The sequence below is a fragment of the Talpa europaea genome, assembly GCF_964194135.1.
Source record: "Talpa europaea genome assembly, chromosome: 15".
Classification (NCBI taxonomy): domain Eukaryota; kingdom Metazoa; phylum Chordata; class Mammalia; order Eulipotyphla; family Talpidae; genus Talpa; species Talpa europaea.
In genome coordinates, this window is record NC_140083.1 from 17842077 (window position 1) to 17861589 (window position 19513).

The 19513-nt window shown below is 46.5% G+C and overlaps 1 protein-coding gene across 1 annotated transcript in view; it reads right to left on the reverse strand.

Annotated features, from left to right (window-relative positions):
• The window catches only part of PLXNC1 (plexin C1), a gene marked incomplete at its 5' end in the record, with an annotated part of 141038 nt that overhangs the window by 33832 nt on the left and 87693 nt on the right, over positions 1 to 19513 (reverse strand). Inside the window, 9 exons of the mRNA XM_084255964.1 lie at positions 3589 to 3787; positions 5048 to 5172; positions 5418 to 5456; positions 8744 to 8847; positions 9159 to 9260; positions 13056 to 13161; positions 15395 to 15580; positions 15698 to 15901; positions 18751 to 18838. Coding sequence (XP_084112090.1) covers positions 3589 to 3787; positions 5048 to 5172; positions 5418 to 5456; positions 8744 to 8847; positions 9159 to 9260; positions 13056 to 13161; positions 15395 to 15580; positions 15698 to 15901; positions 18751 to 18838 — 1153 coding nt within the window. The remainder of the gene's footprint in view (positions 1 to 3588; positions 3788 to 5047; positions 5173 to 5417; positions 5457 to 8743; positions 8848 to 9158; positions 9261 to 13055; positions 13162 to 15394; positions 15581 to 15697; positions 15902 to 18750; positions 18839 to 19513) is intronic.

The window sequence follows — 19513 nt, forward strand, 5'->3', positions numbered from 1 at the left end:
TGCGCTCTGCTCTCTGCCTCCACCCCCTCGGGCAGTGGCCTGACCACACATCCAGAACCTCCGCTTCTCTCTTTCCCTCCAGCACACAGTGCCACAGGGCTGAGTCCCCCGTGGGGGGCTGCGGTGCCTGCAGGGGTTGCAGGGCTGAGTCCCCCGTGGGGGGCTGCGGTGCCCGCAGGGCTTGGAGTGAGGGGCTCGAGGTGGGCCCTCGGGGCTGGTGGCGGGAGAGCCAGGGCTCTCTCCCCCTGCTGTCAGGATTCTCCCGAGGGCACCTGAAGAGGAGCGGCTCCCCCTACACTGTGGCCCACCCCTACGCTCCTGACTTCAAGTAAGCACCACCGGAATCCGCTGGGGTTCTGGTAGAAACCTTCAGGTGCGTGGGCCCCACTTTATCACCCACCGGCCCGTGCATGCCCTGCCCCTCCGCGCCCGCCGACTGCCCCTCCGGGTCCTCGGGGTGTTGGTGAGCGTCTGCTAGTCTTTCTAAGTATTCTACTTTGCCCGGCACCTGCAGGGTAAATTCCAGTGCTCGTCATGCTGACGTGCTGTACCGCACGGAGTTCCTCAAGCCCCTTCCCCTTCGCTGCAAACGCCTGCGTTTCCTCCCGGCTGGGGCTGACCAGCACCGGGCAGTGTGGCTGCGCCACATCTCCTTGCTCTGCCCACTGGTGGTCACTGAGGCTGCGTCCCCGCCTATGATAAATGGTGCTGCAAAAAAACCACCGCAGAGCACAGACTTCTTTGTGTTCATGGTTCTGTGTTCTTGGGACAGATGATGCCACGCAGGCCCTGCTTTAGAGCCACAGAAGCAGGATGTCTGAAGGGAGCCCTGGGCCTCTAGAGTTTCAAAACCTTCCCAGAGGATTCAGATGTGCAGTGGGCTGAGGAAGCCATGGGGCCATGAGATTTCTTTGAACCAAGCTCCAAGTTAGTCCTCACCTGCTGGCCATGGGCATCTCATCAGACCGGGATGCACCGAGTCTCCGGGAGGGGCCTGTGGCAGAGCCCACCCTCCCCAACTGCCAACACCCCTGCCCTTCTGCGCCAGGAACGGACTCTGGGCCCTTCATCATCCTTGCCTCCACGAGACGGCCCTCGGCCTAGCTGACTGGGCTTCCCTGTCTGTGCTTGAGCGCCCCAGTAAATACCCCCGAGCCCGCGCGAAGGCGCCCTCGCCTGGGGAGAGCAGGAGGAGGGATGACTAAGTGCTCGCAAACCCTGGCGTGGTCACATGCTAGTTGTGGGATCTGAGGAAACTCACATTCATTCCATGTGTCCCGACGTCCCCCCCGTGATGAAAAGCAGTCACAAAGTACTTACCTCAGAGGATTAAATGAGAAAAGGCAAGCAAAGCTCTTCCCATGGTTTCTGGAACATTTGATAAATGGCAGTAATTCTGATTACCCACAGAGCCTCGGAGGCTGGGGTGTGGGGGGCTCCCTGAGGTCACAGAGCCAATGGGGTCTGATCAACAACATGTGGAGTAGGACTAGGGCTGTGAGGGCCACCCCTCCCCCAGGGCACCAGGTGGGGAGAGTTAGGTCCTCCTCGCCAGATGGATTATTTCACTGAAAATGAAAGTATCGCCGACTGGCTCCATGCCACTTCCTCCCGGTGAGCGTGCCGCCCCCTCACCATCCCAAGTGCTCAAGATCCTCTTGAATCAGCACTGCGAAATCTTGACCCAGAATCCTCCGCTCAAGGGGGCTCTTTGGGCTGGGAGCCCAGATTTTCTGAACGCTTCGCCCCCTTAATGCCCCAGAGCAGCAGGAGCAAGGCGCCGACCAAAGGATTCCAAGTAAGACTCACAAGATCCTTGTAGAAAGAGCTGGCAAAAAAATTTAGAACCAGTGACCACATTCCTCATTTGGTGGTAGGAAACAGATGCCCAGGGATATACCCGCGGGGGCTGAGATGAATTTAAAGCCTCAGTCTGCTGCTTCTTAGCAAGACTCCTGGTTCAGTGCTCCTTCTACTGGCCCACGGTTCCCAAATGGAGGGCATGTGGATTCCCTGGAGGAGCTTGGAAAACATGGATTTCCAGGTCCCCTCCCCAGAGCTGCTGCTTCAGTGGTGGGCAGAGGTCAGCCTTTAAGACTGAGCCCCGGAAATAGGTGAGGTTCCTGCTGCCCCACTTAAAAGCAATTGTGGCCAAAGCTAGGATGGTAGGAAGCGAAAAGTGTTCACCCCAGAAATAACCACTCAACACCTCCCCAAAGTGTACGATGATTTATACCAAGTAAACAGAACAGAAGGCAGATTTCATTAATCTTAATAAAGGGGGATTGCTTCGGGATAGGAAGGGGTTAGTAAAAAAAAAAAAATGTTGTGCATCTACTTGTAAGATTGCATTAAACATTAAACTAAGCACAGTCTATTTAAAGTGCTGCTTTCGGGTCTCAACTTAAGTAGCACTGTTAAAACCTGTGGCATAGCAGTGTATCTTATTCAAAGTTTAATTAGATTTCGGAACTAGCTACACATACACAATTATGCAGTTTTGCTGGAATCTGGATGGCTGGTGAAATTAAAGGATAAAAACCTTCTGAACCAGGGGCCTCTGAGGGCTGAAGGAAGATTGGGTTCAACAGAACACTTTTCTTATTAATATTTTACAATAATAATGCCCAACATTTATGGACAGCTTGCTCAGTGCTTCGCAACCACATGCATTTTCTCATTTTGCTTCAGAACACTCCTAAAAGAGTCTTCTTCCAGCTCTGAGGCTATAAAGCCAAGGCTGACATGGTGAAGAACCTGCTTGGGGCCTCCAGCAAGTGGTTAAGTCTCAATTCGGACCAAGCAGGAGGCTCCAGGGCCCCAGTCTCTTACCCACTGGAACCTGGGCAAAGTTTGCATTCGGAAGATTTTAAGATTCAATTAGATTGCAATCACGTTCCTACGGTAATTCCAACAAAGTGAACTCATGGGGCGGGCGGCTCTTCGGGGACCTTCTTTAATGTGGAATGACTGGTTGGAATTGAGTGTAATTAGCTTACAGTGTATTGGTAGGTAAATGGGTATTTCTAAGATGCTTCAGAGGTCCTGAAAACATGTTCTCTTCAGCATTTGAAATATTCCTTCTACTCAGTCCATTTTCTTAAATGGCCTACTGGGCTCTCGTGTTCAGTGAGTGTTAATGATGCAAAGGAGGTCTCAAAAGTCAATGGGTATACAATTTCAGCCATGCTAGATAAATAAGTTCTGGAGATCTGCTGTACAACACGGTGCCTATAAATAACACTGAGGAACACTGCTTTGTACACTTAAAAATCTGTAAAGAGAGGTGGTCTCCTGCTAATTGTTCTTATTACAATAAAATTTCTGAAAAGAGCAAAATTTTACCTGGGGAAATGCTAAGCAGATTACATCAGGATAGGCCAGTTTTAGAGAAAACGTTTTTATGTTTCCCTCCATGTGCTCCTTGATAAGGGCCCAGAATAAATATGGGGAAATGCTGACACCAAGGACCTCAGGCCTCATTCTGACAAACACAGCAGCATTGGCTAAAATTAGCCACCTATTGTCTTACCTCTGACACTGAGTGTAATTAGCTCAGTGTCAGGGGGCACGGGAGGCGACACTTACCCGAAGGAAACCAGACAGGCAGACAGACATCCAGTTTGTGAGGAGTTTTTCAACCACAGACTCTGTGCGCCTTAGCATGAGTTTGGGCTGCATGTTACTGCACTGTTCCATCAGATCCCTGGTCAGCACCTCCAGGATGCTGGTCAGGTAAACGAGCTTGGTTTGCAGCGCAATGGTTAAGAAGGAGGCAAACAGACACCTGTTTAAAAAAAGAGCCTTGGTTACAACAGCCAAGATGTGAAAACAACCTAAGTGTCTACCAATGCATGAGTGAAGAAAAGGTCGCATGCACACACACACACACAGTGCGGGGGAGAGGTGTGAGAGAGAGGGAAGGAGGGATGAAGGCGGGGGAGAGAAAGAGAGAATGGAATACTATTCAGCCAGGAAAAAGAGATCCTACCATTTATGACAACATGAATGAACCTGAGGGCATTAAGCTAAGTGAAATACTCAAAGAGAAAAAGTCTTGTCTATTCCTATAGACAAAACTATAGGGATCCCCTTATATGTGGACTCTAAAAGAAAGAGAAACAAGCTTCTACAAAAAGCGGCCAGATTTTTGGTTACCAGAGGCAGGGAGGAGAAATTGGGTGAAAGTAGTTAAAGGTTCCAGTCCTAAGTACTGGGACATAATGGACAACAGGAAGACAACAGTTACCACTGCTGTGAGGTGTATCTGAGTGAATCTTAAAACGCATGGCAAGGAAAAAACTTTTTTTTCCTTTTGACACCTATGAGATAATGGATGTTAACAGAACTTGTGGTTATCATATATACGTCATGTCACTATGTGGTGCGCCATAAACTGACACAGTGCCATGTAGCAATTATATCTCAGTAAAACCAAAAGAAAAATAAAGTCAATGCACAGATAAAAAGACACATACAGGAAAATAGAGGCTTGGTTCATGAGGTTAACCATTAGCTGTGGCTCAGCTCACCACCGATGATAGATTTCAGGGGGCATGAGGGGGGTGCTGTGCTGCAAGACTTTCTTTTTCACATCTAGGTAGGTTTCGGCCCTTTGTTCCTGATCCATAAAAACCGCACACCAGTGTTAAGTTCAGCACATCTCACATATTTGTAGCATGTAAACTTTCAGTCAGATTGGGAAAAAGAAGTGAATACTCGAATTTCTAAGGTGTTTTTAAAAATAGAGAAAGCACTTCTGCATTTTGATTCGGAATTAGATTTTTCTTGATGTTGGGGTTTTTCAGGGTTTTTTTTGGGGGGGTGTATGTTTGTATGCCTTTTCTAGAGAAAATGTGTGTGAGGGTGGTGTGATCTGAAATGGAGATCTCTCGACTACATATCCACCACCCCATCTGACCGTCTTGAGATAAGTGGGTGCTGGCAAAAGCCCAAGTTTAGGGGTGATCTGGAAATAAACAAGAGGGTTCAGGTTTTACTTCTTCTACTCAATGGCTTTCAAAAATCTAAACAAACTGACTAATACCTGTCCTTCACCGAAAAGTTCTTCTGTTTTTCAAGGGTGTGGATGACTGTAACGAGGAAACTTTTATTACAAATTAGAGCATCCAAAGCTGTGAGACTTTCGTTCTTGTCATTGGCATCTCTGTTCTGGAAAAGAAAATGTATGTGATATAATACGCTATAACCGGATATAATATCGTTATAATAACTTAAAGTTAGAAAGTAGATCCACAATGGGTTTTCCAAGACAATGAATTATTTAATATTGTATTCATGATCCAAAAAAACCCACAATAAAAATTCAAAGTAATAATGGAGATGATGATGATGATGATGATAACACTATGAGAGTCAGGCAGTCTTGGGCTAAAAATGAAAACTTAGAGACTTACATGCATATCTTCAGTGAAGATGTGTGTGAAGCCACCTGACTGAGAGGAAGGAGACACTTTTATTATTCATAACATCCAAAGGAAATGAATAGTGTATTTTTGTTATAATACCCAAGTCCGTTTTAATAAAGTAGAAACTATTTGCTAATCTGAAGAGCCCTGGGCTTCTGCGCACTGCATTTCCTTCAATTCATAAATAATTATTCAGCTCTTAAGAAACGCCAATGACTTCTGAAGGCCTCTAGGAAGAATAGTTATCATTGCATCTGTCCTGTTTTGGGTGATGACGGCATCTCACACTTGGAGAGAAGTAACTCAAAGGGTAAAGAAGTGATCCTCAAAGAGGAGGCAAAGTGCGGTCCAACCCTCCAGCAATTTACCACCTAAGGACACATCCGGCGTTAGGTCAGCTCTCACAGGTCTCAGCTGAGTAGGAGGCACTGTCCCCACACACAACGCTATTCCCAGGATGGTGAGAATCTAGAATCTGGAGCCCCACTCACTGGGGTCCCAGGCTTGGCTGTATCACTTCAGACAACTATTTAAATTTCTGTGCCTGATCTGCTCCGTCTGCAAAACTGGCTAAGGATTCCCACCTCACAGACTTGGTGAGAAAATGCAAGGAATGAGAATATAGTAAGTTCTCGAGGTCAGCTGTCACTGCTGTTATCACTAAGTTATGGCAAAAGGGACATCCATGCTACTGTCCCCCTGGTTTCTAAAATATGTTTATGTGCTGTGCTGTGTGGTTCCTGGAATGCAATCTTTTAAATTTGAGTTTTCTTTTTAATATATCATAAATCTTACTGGAATGAAGTGATTAAATTTTAAAAGCATGCTGAGATAGACCTTAAATGAGTCAACAGAATGAAAACATAAAGTCAAACCTTCAGGTTTCTCTTTCTCTTTTTTTTTCCTTTTGGTGATAATTGAAACTCTGGGCTATTTTTATATCTCATTAAAGTAAATTTCTTCTGCAAAGAATTATTGCTTTATGGTTTCAAATTTGTTAGCCCAAGCAGAAGAACTCAACCTATTTTAGAGATACTCTCTTCCCTAGTAATAAGCAGAAAAAGCCGATCTGGATTTACACTTCTAGTTACCATTATTTCTCTGCTGAACTCATTCTATGTAGACAAACAGCTGAAACAGATTGATTCTTGACCTTAAATAGGGAAGAGTCGCCCCAACACCTTGCATGCTGAATTGCTTTCCTCCTTTCATTCAAATTTCCTTTTCTGGGAGGTTAAATCCTCTCTCTGCTCACCCTTATTTCTTCTATTTTTAGCAGGAACAAAGCAGTCAATATAATGAAAAGCAAAGCTTTTAAAGTCAAAGCTCACCAGGGTGGGCAAAAACCAGATACTGGTAATATCTTAGCCTCTACAAACCTACGAGTTTCCCCTGGATTTTGCTGATGCTATCTGAGAGGTGTTACCAACTCTCCCTCCACCACTCAACCTGCAAGGCTACGGGTTGGGCTCCAGATGCATCTGTAAAGCCACAGATGTGGCACTGTCCTAATAGAACCTGTTGCCCTGTTCTGTCGCTTTCCTTATTGTAAATTCAATTTTAACTTAGATCTTTTTGATAAGGTCCGGATCAATATTTTTCTTGCTTTTCCTGGTCTTGTCATTTAACAACTCCTCTGTCTTCAGTTTTTATGGCTTTTCCAGTTGCCTTGCAGGATTATATATAACCCTGAGTTAAATCGGGTTGGCTTCTTGCAGCCTCTCTCTTCTCCTACCATAAGGCAGCATTGTTCTGGGGACTTTTTTTTTTTTTTTTTCCAAACACTCAACTTGCAACAGTGTTCCTTTGCATTCCTCACTATCTTCTCTATCTTGCCCTGGATTACTGAATTTAGAAGACAGGAAAATTTCTTTTTCAGGCCACAGATTACTCTCTTCAGCACTCAAGGGCAATCATTAAATGTAAAAGCCCATACAGTACTCATGTTGATGGTAGAAATCTCTGTTATTTTATTGCTGTTAAATTCTTAATGGGGGCCTCGGATAGCTGGGAAATAGGATGCAGGCAACCTCGGCTGAGGCTCTGCACAGTCATCCTGACTCAGGGAACTGAACTCCCTTCCCTAGGCAGCGTTCTGCCACAGAAATGGATGAGGTGGCAAATGTAAGTCACGGTGCCTGGTACGCTTGGAAGATCAATTTTAAAAAATACAAGAGTGAAACGCTGAAATCTTCTAGTCTTCTTGAGCTACAACACCGAGGCTTGAACAACAAGAAGTATGGCAGGTGTTTGTTTTATGGTCGTGCCCCAACCTCCAGACACAACATCACATATCATGGTGTCCACTTCTAGAATTATAGAGAAATTGGAACTTGCTTACTGCATGTGTCTGGGTTTCTGAACGCTAGGCTTCCTGCCAAATGCAGTTGAGAAACTTCTGGTAAAATAAAGCGCACCTTTGGCCTGGAGGCATTTCTGGCTTTGCTTAGAAGTCTAGATCTAAATCATTAGTGGTGTGTTCCAGATATCGAGCCAATCTGTGGTCAACAGTTCTGGACCAAAAGGGGCAATAGGGCGGAGCTGGGGTACCAGGAATAGAGGTGATGACAGGAGGATGAGTGTACCTCTCCAAAGGCTTGGGAGGGTACATGACGAAGGCTGAGTGAGTGGGTGAGAAAATGGAGGTGTCAGAACATAAGTGAGATTGAAAACCCAAAGGGTTAAGTAGACTACTCCTCTTATCCCACAGCAAATTCATTAATCATTTTGTGCAGCTATTCCTACTAAATGAGGATGATACGAACTGACCAGGTCGCGAATAACTGCTGAAGATTACCATAAAAACGCTACATGGCTAAAAATAGCTGTTATCAACTCAAATTCTATACATGTCTACTTTTTTCTCGACTGGCTGGTAGTAGTTTTCAGTTCCAATTGAGAAGTAATAGTGAATAATCTAGTAGCTGCAATGTAAGTCATGCAGATAAACACAATAAATTGGTCAGCCCACAATTTATTGATTTTTAAATAAACTAGCTCTCCTCTTAGCTACAAATTCAGTTCTAAACTGGTAGTAAAATAAAGCAAAAATCATCACTCTGAACTTCTGTCCCTCCTAGGTTTTTGCTCCTGAACAAGGAGTAATTGGCAGTGACCCATCACTGCTTTACATCCTAATCAATCCAATTAATAATTATCTTCCTCCTTGCTCTGCTCAAACCTAAGCCATTATTTTATACCAAGCGCATTATCTACAGCTGCCTTGGAAGCAAACACCCGTTTTGACAATAGCAACAAGCACCTTCATTATTATTCAAGACTCAACCTTAGGAGTATAATCAATGCTCTTTTACCTCAGGGAAGAAAGTTCTCAGAGCAAAATGTTTGTAGTCAAGGAAAGGAACAGTTCCAAAACTATCAACCACATCCAATTTATCCATCTGCAGCTCAGCAAAGCCTGCAAAACAGAATCCCAAGAGCAATATTTTAACTCAACATACAATGGATAAGATCTTCTGCTGTTTTGTCTAATGCAGAGTGTGACCTTGGTTTTCATTAAAGAAGAAACAATAGATAATTACTTGGTTGGCTGCAAAGAAGAGCTGAAATAAAACACAAAAGCCAGGCCCAGACCCTGCTGTTCAGTTGCCTTCTATTATACAAACAGTTCTCATTACTGTGGCCGGCTCCATTAAAGTGTAAAAAAAAAAAAAAAAAAAAGGCAATAAAAAAGGCTTGTTTTTCTACAAATAAAATTTTGGGGCCTACCATCACGTATCTCCTTCCGGAGCTCGCTCTCCAGGAGCTCCAGCTGCTGGCTCTGTTTGCGACTTAGCTCCTTTGACTTGTGCCTGGTCACCACCACGGCCCCTGAGGAGGCAGAGGCAGCATTAATGGACTCTTCAAACACAGAAAGGAGAATGAACACCAGAAGAAAGAGAAAGAGAAAGAGGAAGGGAAAGTCGGAGGTAAGGAGAGAGAGGCAGGGAGGGAGAGGCAGGGAAAAGGGGAGGCAGAAGGGGTGGAGGGAAAAAGAGAGAGAGGAACCTACAAAGAGCAAAATTCCCAATGCAGGGTGACTCCAAAGAGGAGGATGCTAAAATGCCACAGGAAGAAAAATTTCAAAAACCCTACTCATCTTAAAAGTGAAAATCACGGGCCTCCCTGGTGGTCCAGGCAGTTGAGCACAACGCTGTGAAGCTGTCCGTAGCCTCTGAAGTGCGGGTTCGATGCCCGCCGGCCTCAGAGCAACCCACATGGCACAGCAGACCACTCCTGTCTCGCCCGCTGCTCCCCTCAGCAGTGTATTTCGTCAGTCTGCCTGTTCTGCTCCCCACTCTGTCTCTGGTGAATCCTCTCAGCCCCCGTGCATCTAGCCTGCACCCCAACACTTGTATGCATAAATTAAAAAAAAATCTTAAAAAAAAAGTGACCCATCACACCTCTCCCCTCTGGGCCCACACAGAAGGGTGGTGAGCAGGACCATCCACCATGGACAAGGTGGAGACCAGACAAGGCCCCAGGGGCAGCCACAGTGCATCCCTGAAGTGGGCCCAAGAAGAGCACTCCTGGGGCACTCAGGGACCCCAATTCTACCCTGAAGGAGATAGCTGCTCCAGACGTGTGGCTGGCACCAGGCTGGCATCCAGCCAAGCTGACTGAGCCAAAGACACAAGGAGCATCCCACCCCATATACGGTGTTCCAGAAAAATCACAAGGATAATGATTCACCAAGCAAACCGTGCACACTGGCCCCCCATGTACCTGTCATCACTTTCAAGAACCTAGTCAGTCAACGTGGATAAGAAATAAACTTATAAATCCACTACCAAAAAAAAAAAAAAGATGAAAACTAAATCAAATAACCTTCACTTATAGCCAAAGATCCCAGTTGGCTGAAAAGCAATGAAACAAACCAAGTTTCCCTACAGCTATGGGGCACTTATATTGCTCCATTCTTTTTCTAATGTTTCCAAACATCCATGGAGAAATCAAGTTGAAGGGCAAATACTGCAAAAAAAAAAAGCCACAGAACCCCAGTTAGCTGCATAAGTCACATTTGCATAGATCAAATGGGGGGATGTGATGAGGGGTTCACAATGAACCCTACTGTGGGTATTGCTTCTTTTCCCAGTTTACCTTGCTGTAGGGGCAGTAAGCGCAACAGGTTTAGCGCTCTGCCTTTCATTAGCTGTGTGACCTCGCGGAAGTTCATTAGCACGTCTGGGCCCTCACTGCCCTATGTCACAGTGCCTACCTCACTACGATGTTGAAGAGATCACAAGAAGAACCTCAGAGAAAGCATTTGCAACTTGTACTTTAAAAATAATACTCAGGGTCTCCCTGGTGGCGCAGGTGTTGAAGACAGCGCTATCAAGCTATACCAACCACTGCAGCATGAGTTTGATTCCCCGGCTGGCCAGGGAGCGACCCACATGGCACAGCAGACCTCTCCTTTCTCGCTCGCTGCTCCCCTCAGCAGTGTATTTCAGTCAATCCATCTGTTCTGTTCCCCCACTCTGTCTCTGGTGAGTCCTCTCACCCCCTGCACCTCTGGCCTGTACCCCAATTCTTGCATGCATAAATAAGAAAATGTTTAAAAAATATGTAATACTCAGCCTTGGTCAACAATCACTACTATCTAAAAAGCTTTACCTCTTTAGATAGAAACTTCACGATGAAAGGGCCCTGCTACCAGGAGACGTGAGTGAGGCTGGAGGGAGCCAAATTAATACAGTCCCGGGACCACTCCACAAAGTCTCAGCTATCATGTGCCTCATGCATCTTCAAGACAGGGTGACGCAGGCATTGGTTTCTGAATCCACTTGACCACGAAACCCTATCTCTACGAGCATCACTTGTGACTATGGTTCATCAGGCTGCATGTGAGCAACACTGGCTCACGGGCTGCGAAGGGAGCTGGCAGGCCACATCCATAAAGCAGCGAGCGTCTCAGGGCTGAAGCCTCCAGAGGAAGCCGCCGCGGGGGTGTTTTGTAGGTGGCAAGCCTAGGCCAGGTGTGTTTAGTGTTTTCACAAATGTGACTGACGGGATAATGACTGCCCTCACTCAAGCTGCCGAGGCCACATGCCTTCCTGGGATCTTGATAGGAAGGGGATGAGAATTTCGAAGGGCTTTGCAGATACCAATGAAGCCAAAAGCCATGTGTCAAACTGAGCCTGCTTCACCTCAAAGAGCCCAAACAATCTCCACACACACACACTGAGGGAAGAGGAGAGTCCCATCTAGCCCAGGGGAGCGCAGAGGCTGCCAGTCAGTCACAAAGTGAACACGACACTAGGATGAGACTATTTACAGCTGCTGAACAGCAGCAGACTCTTAAGGAGGAGCCCAGCATAAATGTTAGCATTTACAAGTTATCTTACTTGGAGCCAGCACCAGCTAGGACTTATGAAACTATCAAGCCCAGTTCTGGACTGCAGATACATAGGTAGATAACTTGGGTAGAACATTAAAAATATCTGAAATGGCCATTAACAGCACAAAACAGGGTCTCTGCAAGATTCATTCATTCCGTTAGGCCAGTTAATTATATGCTCACTGGATTGGGAATTACCCACAAGGAAGGGTCAGACTTGAACTTATCTCCTCTAACTTCAGAGACTTGTACGATGATCAGCAATATAACCAATGCTCAATAAACAAAAGGCAAATAGTTACGGGGATGGATGAACGAGGGCATGAGCAATGAGAATGGAAAAATGAGCAAGTATTTGCAGAAGATGTTTGAAAGGCAATGCCTGTGTTAAATCGAGGAATGTGAAGTGCTGCATCATCTTTTCCAAGAAGGAAAAGAGAAAGATTTAAAATGAAAAGAGCTCAGAACCAGAAGGGACAAAATAAGTAGCTACAAAGGCCAGGTACATAAGTGGCCTAGGTGGAGACACTAGGGAGTGGTAGAGACTGTGGTGAAAGCCCCACAAGCACATGTTTTCTAACCAGGGGTAGCTGCTGCTCAGTTCCAGCAAATGGTGCAATGGAAAAAGTGGAATCCATGACCCAGATCTTCCAAATTTTCAAGATATTGTAAAAAATGTGAATCATATAATTTTGAAATATTGTTGACTACGTCAAAGTTTTAATAAATGCTGTGTGGTACAAAAATACCAAAAAACCAAAACCACATTGATGGGCCAGAATGAGTCCATGAGAAAGCTCCGCAGGAAGGCTGTTCTGGGATGGATCTTGGAACATTTTAATAGATGGTACAGATCACATTTCTGAAATACAATTCTGCCAGGAAAGGCAGGGCTGGGAGTGGGGGTGATGTTTGGTGAGGTGAGAAGGCAGGTCTTGATGACCAAGTTCTTGGAATTGAAAATCCCAGAGGAATCTTGAGGGAATAAGGTAAACAGCACACATGTTCTCAAATTTAAAGGATCAAAGCAGCAAAGTGGACTCTAACTCAAACACCAAGATACAACCTTGGTAAATCTAGCCTTTTATTAATGAAGCATCCTTTTAAAAAAAACTGTTTAGAAAGCCTGTAACATGCACCTATTATTCCTTCCCCAAAGTTTTGATTTGGGTTTTCATCCATTAATACTTAATTGAAACCAATAGCCCCTGAAAGCTGAAAGGCAGCCTGCCTGATGAGAAGCCCCAGGGAATAATTTCTCCGGCAAAATTAAACACAGCACTTACCGATAATGACAGTCAACAGCAAGACGGGAAGCACAATCAGAAAATACCACGTGGAATGGACTGACTCCTGCTCGACGACGTAGAGCTCCAAGTTGCCCAGCTTGACCTAATGGGACCAAGTGCCATTAGACACCGTCGAATTGGGTGCCATATCTGAGGACACAATCCCCACCATTCCCAATTGTCTCCCCCAAGATACAAAATGAGGTGGTGAGCTAGGTAGGGTATTTGAGTTCAGTGCTATCTCTGGGGCAGACTAGTGTGTGTCTTTGAGCAAAGCAAGAAATTCTCTGTGCCTCAGTTTCCAGCCGTATCAACTGGTAGAAAAAACTAGATGTAGAGATTATTCTACTTCGGTGCTCTTTACCCTGGGGGGGTTTCAATGGCAGGAATGGGTACAGAAAGAGGTGGCAGTCTGTGGGTGAGAAGTCCCCTATCATAACCTCCAGTGAAGGAAGTAACTTGATCTTTCTCTCTTCTATCTCGTGTTTCTTTGGCGTGTGCGAGCACACACATGCATACACAAACGCAAACACACACACACACACACACACACACTCAGAGAAGAAGTGTCCTGTGGTGAAAACCAGTTTAGCAAGGAGGCCTGGATGATCCCTGAGGGCCCCTTCCAGTTTTAGAATTTTGGGGTTATAAAAATTTTGTGAAACTTGTCATCACACCTTATTTTTACACTGACATCCACACCAGCATCAAGGCACCTTCCCAGCCTGGAAGCCATGGCTGCTGCGTGCAGGCATTTTAGCACAGAGGCTGGGGCACAGGTTCTGGACCCACACAGCCCAGATCCCCAAGCCCAGATCTGTGCCTGCCCTCCTCAGGTGCCATAGGAGTTTGCGTCACCACCGAATCCTCGCTGTCCTCATCTCTACAGTGATGTTGACAGTGCCTTCAAAGGCCTGTCACAAAGACTAAACACACACACGTTGTTTAACTAAGGAGGCTCCTGACATCCTGCTCAAAACTCCAGTGGCTTCCCAGAGGGCAAAGGCATGCCCTCGCCATGGCTTACAAGGTCCCAAGGAGTTGTTGGCTCGCCCTGCTCCCCCATTAACTCCTGGGACGATCCCCCACTTTCTTCCTCCACCCTGGCCTTCTTGTTGCCCACATGCGCCTCACAGGCTCCTACACAGGATCTTTGCAACCTGAGTTCCCTGGGTGTGAACTCTGCACCCCAGTCAGCCCATGGCTCACCTTCCTCTTCCTCGAGAGCCTGATGCAAAGAGTGAGCTTATCTGGCCCTCCTCCCCAGTTCCTCTTCCCTTCCCAGCTCCAGGTTTCTCCCTACCAACCACCACCATCTAGCACATTTTAAATTTCTTTTCTTCACTACGTGTCTCTTTACGTAAGCTCCACTGAGGCAGCTGCTCTTGACTGTCCTCTGCTCTGCTCTGTCCCCACCACAGCATCGGCACCCGGGAACTGTCATGAATGATGACGAATGTCCACATTTGTTCTTCTCAACGAACCCGACAGGTGCAACCACGTGCGGGGCCAGTGGTAACTTCTGACTTTCTCGTTACTACCCTCTTTGCTATCCAGGTTGGCAAAGGTTGAGGCTGGGTGAACAGTGACTTACTTCAGGCCACACAGCTGAGCGAAGGTGCGGTTGGGACATGAACACATTTTTGTTTCCACCTTCCAGTCTGATGTGCTTTTTCCTTGTCCAGGTAAGCATGAGCGCAGACTGCAAAGCATCCTTTTCAGGACAGACCGCGCAGAGCCTCACGGGGCATGGATACTGTCTGCAGGGAGACTGCTTATATGTTTCCCTCCCTGACGCTCTTCCATCTTTCTCGTGGGACATAAACATATCAGTGATGGGTCCTTCAAATATGTGTGTGTGGGAAAAAAGTAATCGCAGCAGATATGACTTCATGCTGGAGGAAGCGGCCATGCCCCATGGACGGTCTGGCCTCCCTCTGACTAAAGCTGCAGCGAGCGTGGCCTAGAGCCCGCCAGAGCGGGTTTCTGCTAAGACAGGTCACCTCCACATTCGGGAAGAGAATGACAGCTCATCCGTCCATGGTTCTAGAGATTCTGCTTGCGGATGCTACAGTCTAAATGTATGTCTTGAACAAAAGCTCTCAAGACTCATCAGGGTTACAGACCATGATGTGCTCAACGCTTTGGGATCCAAACAGGCCCTCGGATGGATTCCGCCAGCTAGTTCGGAGGAATTACGCTCGGGCTGGCAATACCAGCTTTGTTCTCTTCTATTTAAAGGGAAGATCAAAAGATCCATGAAAGATGCCTCTCCGGCTCTTAGGCAAGGACTTACCGAAATAAAGTAAAAATAACGGGGCTGTCAGGTGACTTACGTGGACTTTCTTGGAAGAGGTGGCGATGCTGTGTGCGGTGTCGACCCCTATAATTTTGCAGAAGATGGTGGTGAGATCCTGATTTCTAGTAATATTTTCAAAACCACAATTTAATTGCTCATTTTCCCCATAGAAGAGAGTAATTTCGATGTCTTTCTTGGAAATGTTGAAATTGTCATTTTCTTTCTGTGAAGAACAAAGCGGTGATGGAGAAATCAGGGGGGGCGGGGAGACTCACAAGCGTAAGCACACCTTCCCCGTGGGGGGCGGAGGCACGGCCCAAGCAGAAAAAGCAAAACCTACTTGAATTTTCACTTCTAGTTCTTTGTCCACCTCAGATTCGACACGATACCCTGTGAATCTGGGGTCCTCAAGATACTGCAAACTGGCACATTCCAAGTAGGTCTCCTGCACCCGCAGCTTCACCATGACATTGGCCTGCACTTTGGTGCTCTTCATGCTGGGGGCTGAGAAGCTGCACTCAGTCTCCATGCAGTGTCCAGAGATCTGAGGGGGAAGACGAGAGCATGTCAGTCACTTGATCGATGAGCCTCGAGTCGCCGATTTCAGTAGCCTTTTCCTCGCCTCTGTTTTCTCATCTGTAAAATGGGGGTGAGCAATACTACCGATGACCTCATGGATTTGAATTAAACGTTCACTGAGTAAAATGAGCTGAGGGCTCATGCCATTAAATAAGGGCGCCCTGAGATGAGATGGCGCATGCAAACATGTTCAGAGCACTGACTGCACAGAGCGGCGCTCAACAAATGCAGTGATTATTATTGCTATTAGCTAGGATGGTTACCCACAGGGGCAAAGTGTGTGCAGAAAAAGTGGGTTGGGGGAAGGGTCTGTGTGGCGTTCAAGCCAGGAAGACGAAGTCTGGGAGCCGCTGAAGAGGAGGTGCTCCCTTAGCAAGGCGGGCCGCGGGCCCCGCGCCGCTGGATGATTTGTTCCGTCAGGAAACCTCCTGCGGGGCTTTGGCAGAAATCTCTAACCACAAGGAGGGAAAGACTTTGCAGGCCTAACAGTAAATAGGAGACAACAAAAAATAAAAGGAAGCTTGCAGCCCCAGGAAAGGAAGAGCAGGAGGGCGGGAAAGCAGGTGGAGAGGTTGGCCCACTTCACAGGTGTATTGAAAAAAAATGCAACACACAAGCCTGGTGCTCTTCAGGAACACAGAGCGACAGGCAGAGAAAACGGGTGGAAAGGGGCGGTTGACAAAACCATTTTTAAGTAGAGCAGCTAGAACTTGTGAAGTGAAATCTGCCAGGTGGGGGACAATTTTCCTTTTTTTTCTTTCTTTAAACTTACTTTCTCAGGTGGGAGGATGAAAACGAGGGCAGGACAGGGCAACAGAGAGGAAATCTAAGGCACAGGGCTGAAATCTGGAGAGGCAAAGCATTCCTTCCTGTGTAGCGCTTTCGTCACCTACGGCCCTGGACTTGTCCGCCACGTTCCTGGTGACAGGACGCAAACCGCTCATCGCCAGCCTCGGCCTTCTCGGCAGCCGTGAGCCCGGCCAGCTGGCTTGTTCTGACAGTGTCTTCCAGAAAGACTGCTGGGGACGGTGCTGCCCAAAACTCACTATCCTTAATTCTCTCTTTCCCCGCTCCCTGAAATGCTCTTTCTCTCCAGTTTTTGAACCACTTCTAGATCATGCCCACTGGCCACCTCGCATCTCTCACCCCTTAAAATGAAACTATTTTGCAAGATCCCAGAGCAGGCACTCAGCTCTCCCCCCCACAATGCAGTTCCATCCCCCTGGCATGATGATGCTACAAAGACAACCTATCAGCTTCAGTTCCAGCACCACCCAGCCCCCCAGAACTGCCCCTTCCATCATCTCTGCCCCCTCCAGTTACCCTCTGCTCTGCTGCCCAAACAATAATCATTAAGTGTACCTATATCGCGTCACCCCTACTCGAAGATCTTCAATTGCTTCCCATTGCCTACAGAATTTGGGGTAAAGCTTTCGGTCTGACAATAGTCCCTCCCCCGGGCTCCCTGATGACCATCTTTCTGGTGTCAGCTGAGCACATCTCCATGACATTCCCCAACAGGCACATCATGGGCCTGAGTAAGCTGTCCTCTGTACCCGGAATCGCCTCCCTACATCTACCTGTCCGAGTCCCACCCACCTTCATGCCATCTGTACTTCATTTCTCTTTCATGTGGAAACCCGTCATGCCTTCTGGAACTTATGGGGTTTCTGGAAGGGAGTCTGAGGACCTAGAACTTTATCTAGAACTAGTGCTGTGCTCTCCACCTTCAGTTCCAGTGTAGATTTGCCAGGTTCCTCCAGGGACTCTTAGCTGCCTTTTGTTCTTGCGCCCAGCAAAATGTTTTGCCCTCAATGGTGCTCAATTAAATTCTACTTCATTTAGGAACATCACTGGGGAGGGAGAGAAGCCCAAAGCAAATCAGGTGTTATCTCTGCTCAGAGGATCAATTTATGAACTATTTGATGGGCTGTGTTCACATCACAGACACACAGCCTGGAGCCAGATACCATGTGAGGCTTAGAACAGGCACTGAAGTGTGCCAGTAGGTGGACAGGTGGATGATTTAGGAGGGCCTTCTGTATCTAAGCCTGAACCCAACCTGGAGCCAGATCTATGGCCCTTCACACACCTGCAGCTTTGACAGGAAGTGGTCAGGCTGGGCTCCCGAAAGGCTGCCACCTGCAGTCTCTCACAAGGAAAGTGAGAAAGGAGAGGAGATTCCAGAAGCACACCCAGAGGTCCCCACCTGCACTGGTATTCACCATTTCCCCTCTTGCTCCTGGCATGGAGGTTGCAATCTGGAAGCCCCTGAGAGCATGCTGAGGCCCACGTGCTGGTGTGGGCGATTCCTGGGGACCAGACTCCGTGTGGGGAGATGAAAGGCAAGAGAAGGTGCGGTCAGAGGGCAGGCACCAAATTGAATCAAAGAGGCAATGACAAGAGGAGATGACAAGATTTCTGGGACTTAAGCAGGTCACTGAACCCCTACACTGCACCTCTCTCTGGCACAATACCACTCACTCTTCCCAGAATGCTATTCTTCTTTGTCTCACTTTAACCACACACAAGGCATCTTCATAACGTGTCTCAGCAAAGCACTTGCCACAAACCACCCAAGGAGGGAAATGCAGGTCTTGTCATATCAAGTTCATTCCTCTTTCCTAATACTTAACTCCAAGTCTATGGTCTTCTCCATCCCCTTACTGCACAGATGGCAGCTAGCACGCAGCGGGTAAACGCTTACAGTACTACAGGCATAGGAATAAAAAATACCCCCCAATATATTTTAGTGTGATGAAAACAAAATCAACCTTGACAATAACTCAGAGTACAAAGACGCCAAAGACTTACAGTTATGTTCCCTCTTAACTCGTGGGAAATGATCAAGTTGTCAATGACATCAAAATTTCTGCCCACGATGGTTATGTTCTGACCACCACTGCAGGGAAGAAGCAACAACGGGAGTGTCAGTGAAAGCACTGTGGACATTGTGCATTGATGAACAAAGCTATCAATCTATTCACGTCGATTATGAAACTTAGTTCTCTTGGAGGGCAAATTAACACATTTCAATTTCAAATGCAGGACAATTTTAGAAGCCTTCTAATGATTCTGGCTACAATTTCATAGTTCTTAAGAGACATTAATATAAACATTCAAATCAGATCCTGTTTTAATTCTAGGAAAATGCCCAAATTCTTTTCTAGAATTTTGAGTTTTGTTGTACCATACTGCTACATGTGATGAAATCATCAGCTGTACCTTAAAAAGCTTACACTAAATGGAATTTTATTTGATTGCTATTTAACCTATATGAAGAGTCTTCAATCCAACAACTTTCAAAATCAAAGTCCCAACCTACCAATTATATTTTATTTAGGAAGACAGGGAACACTGTGGATAAGGTAAAATTATAAATGACATTATAAGTATAAATTCCCATTTGGCAAACCATATAAATAACAGCTATGTTCTCTCTCTCCAAAATGCAGCCAAATGATTTCACATATTCTCAGCACATAATCACATACAAGCAAAGCAGTCATTAGATGCGAAACAAACAGCTGTCCACAGCTCCGGCTGCCCTCAAACCCGCTCACACAGGTCACCAGAT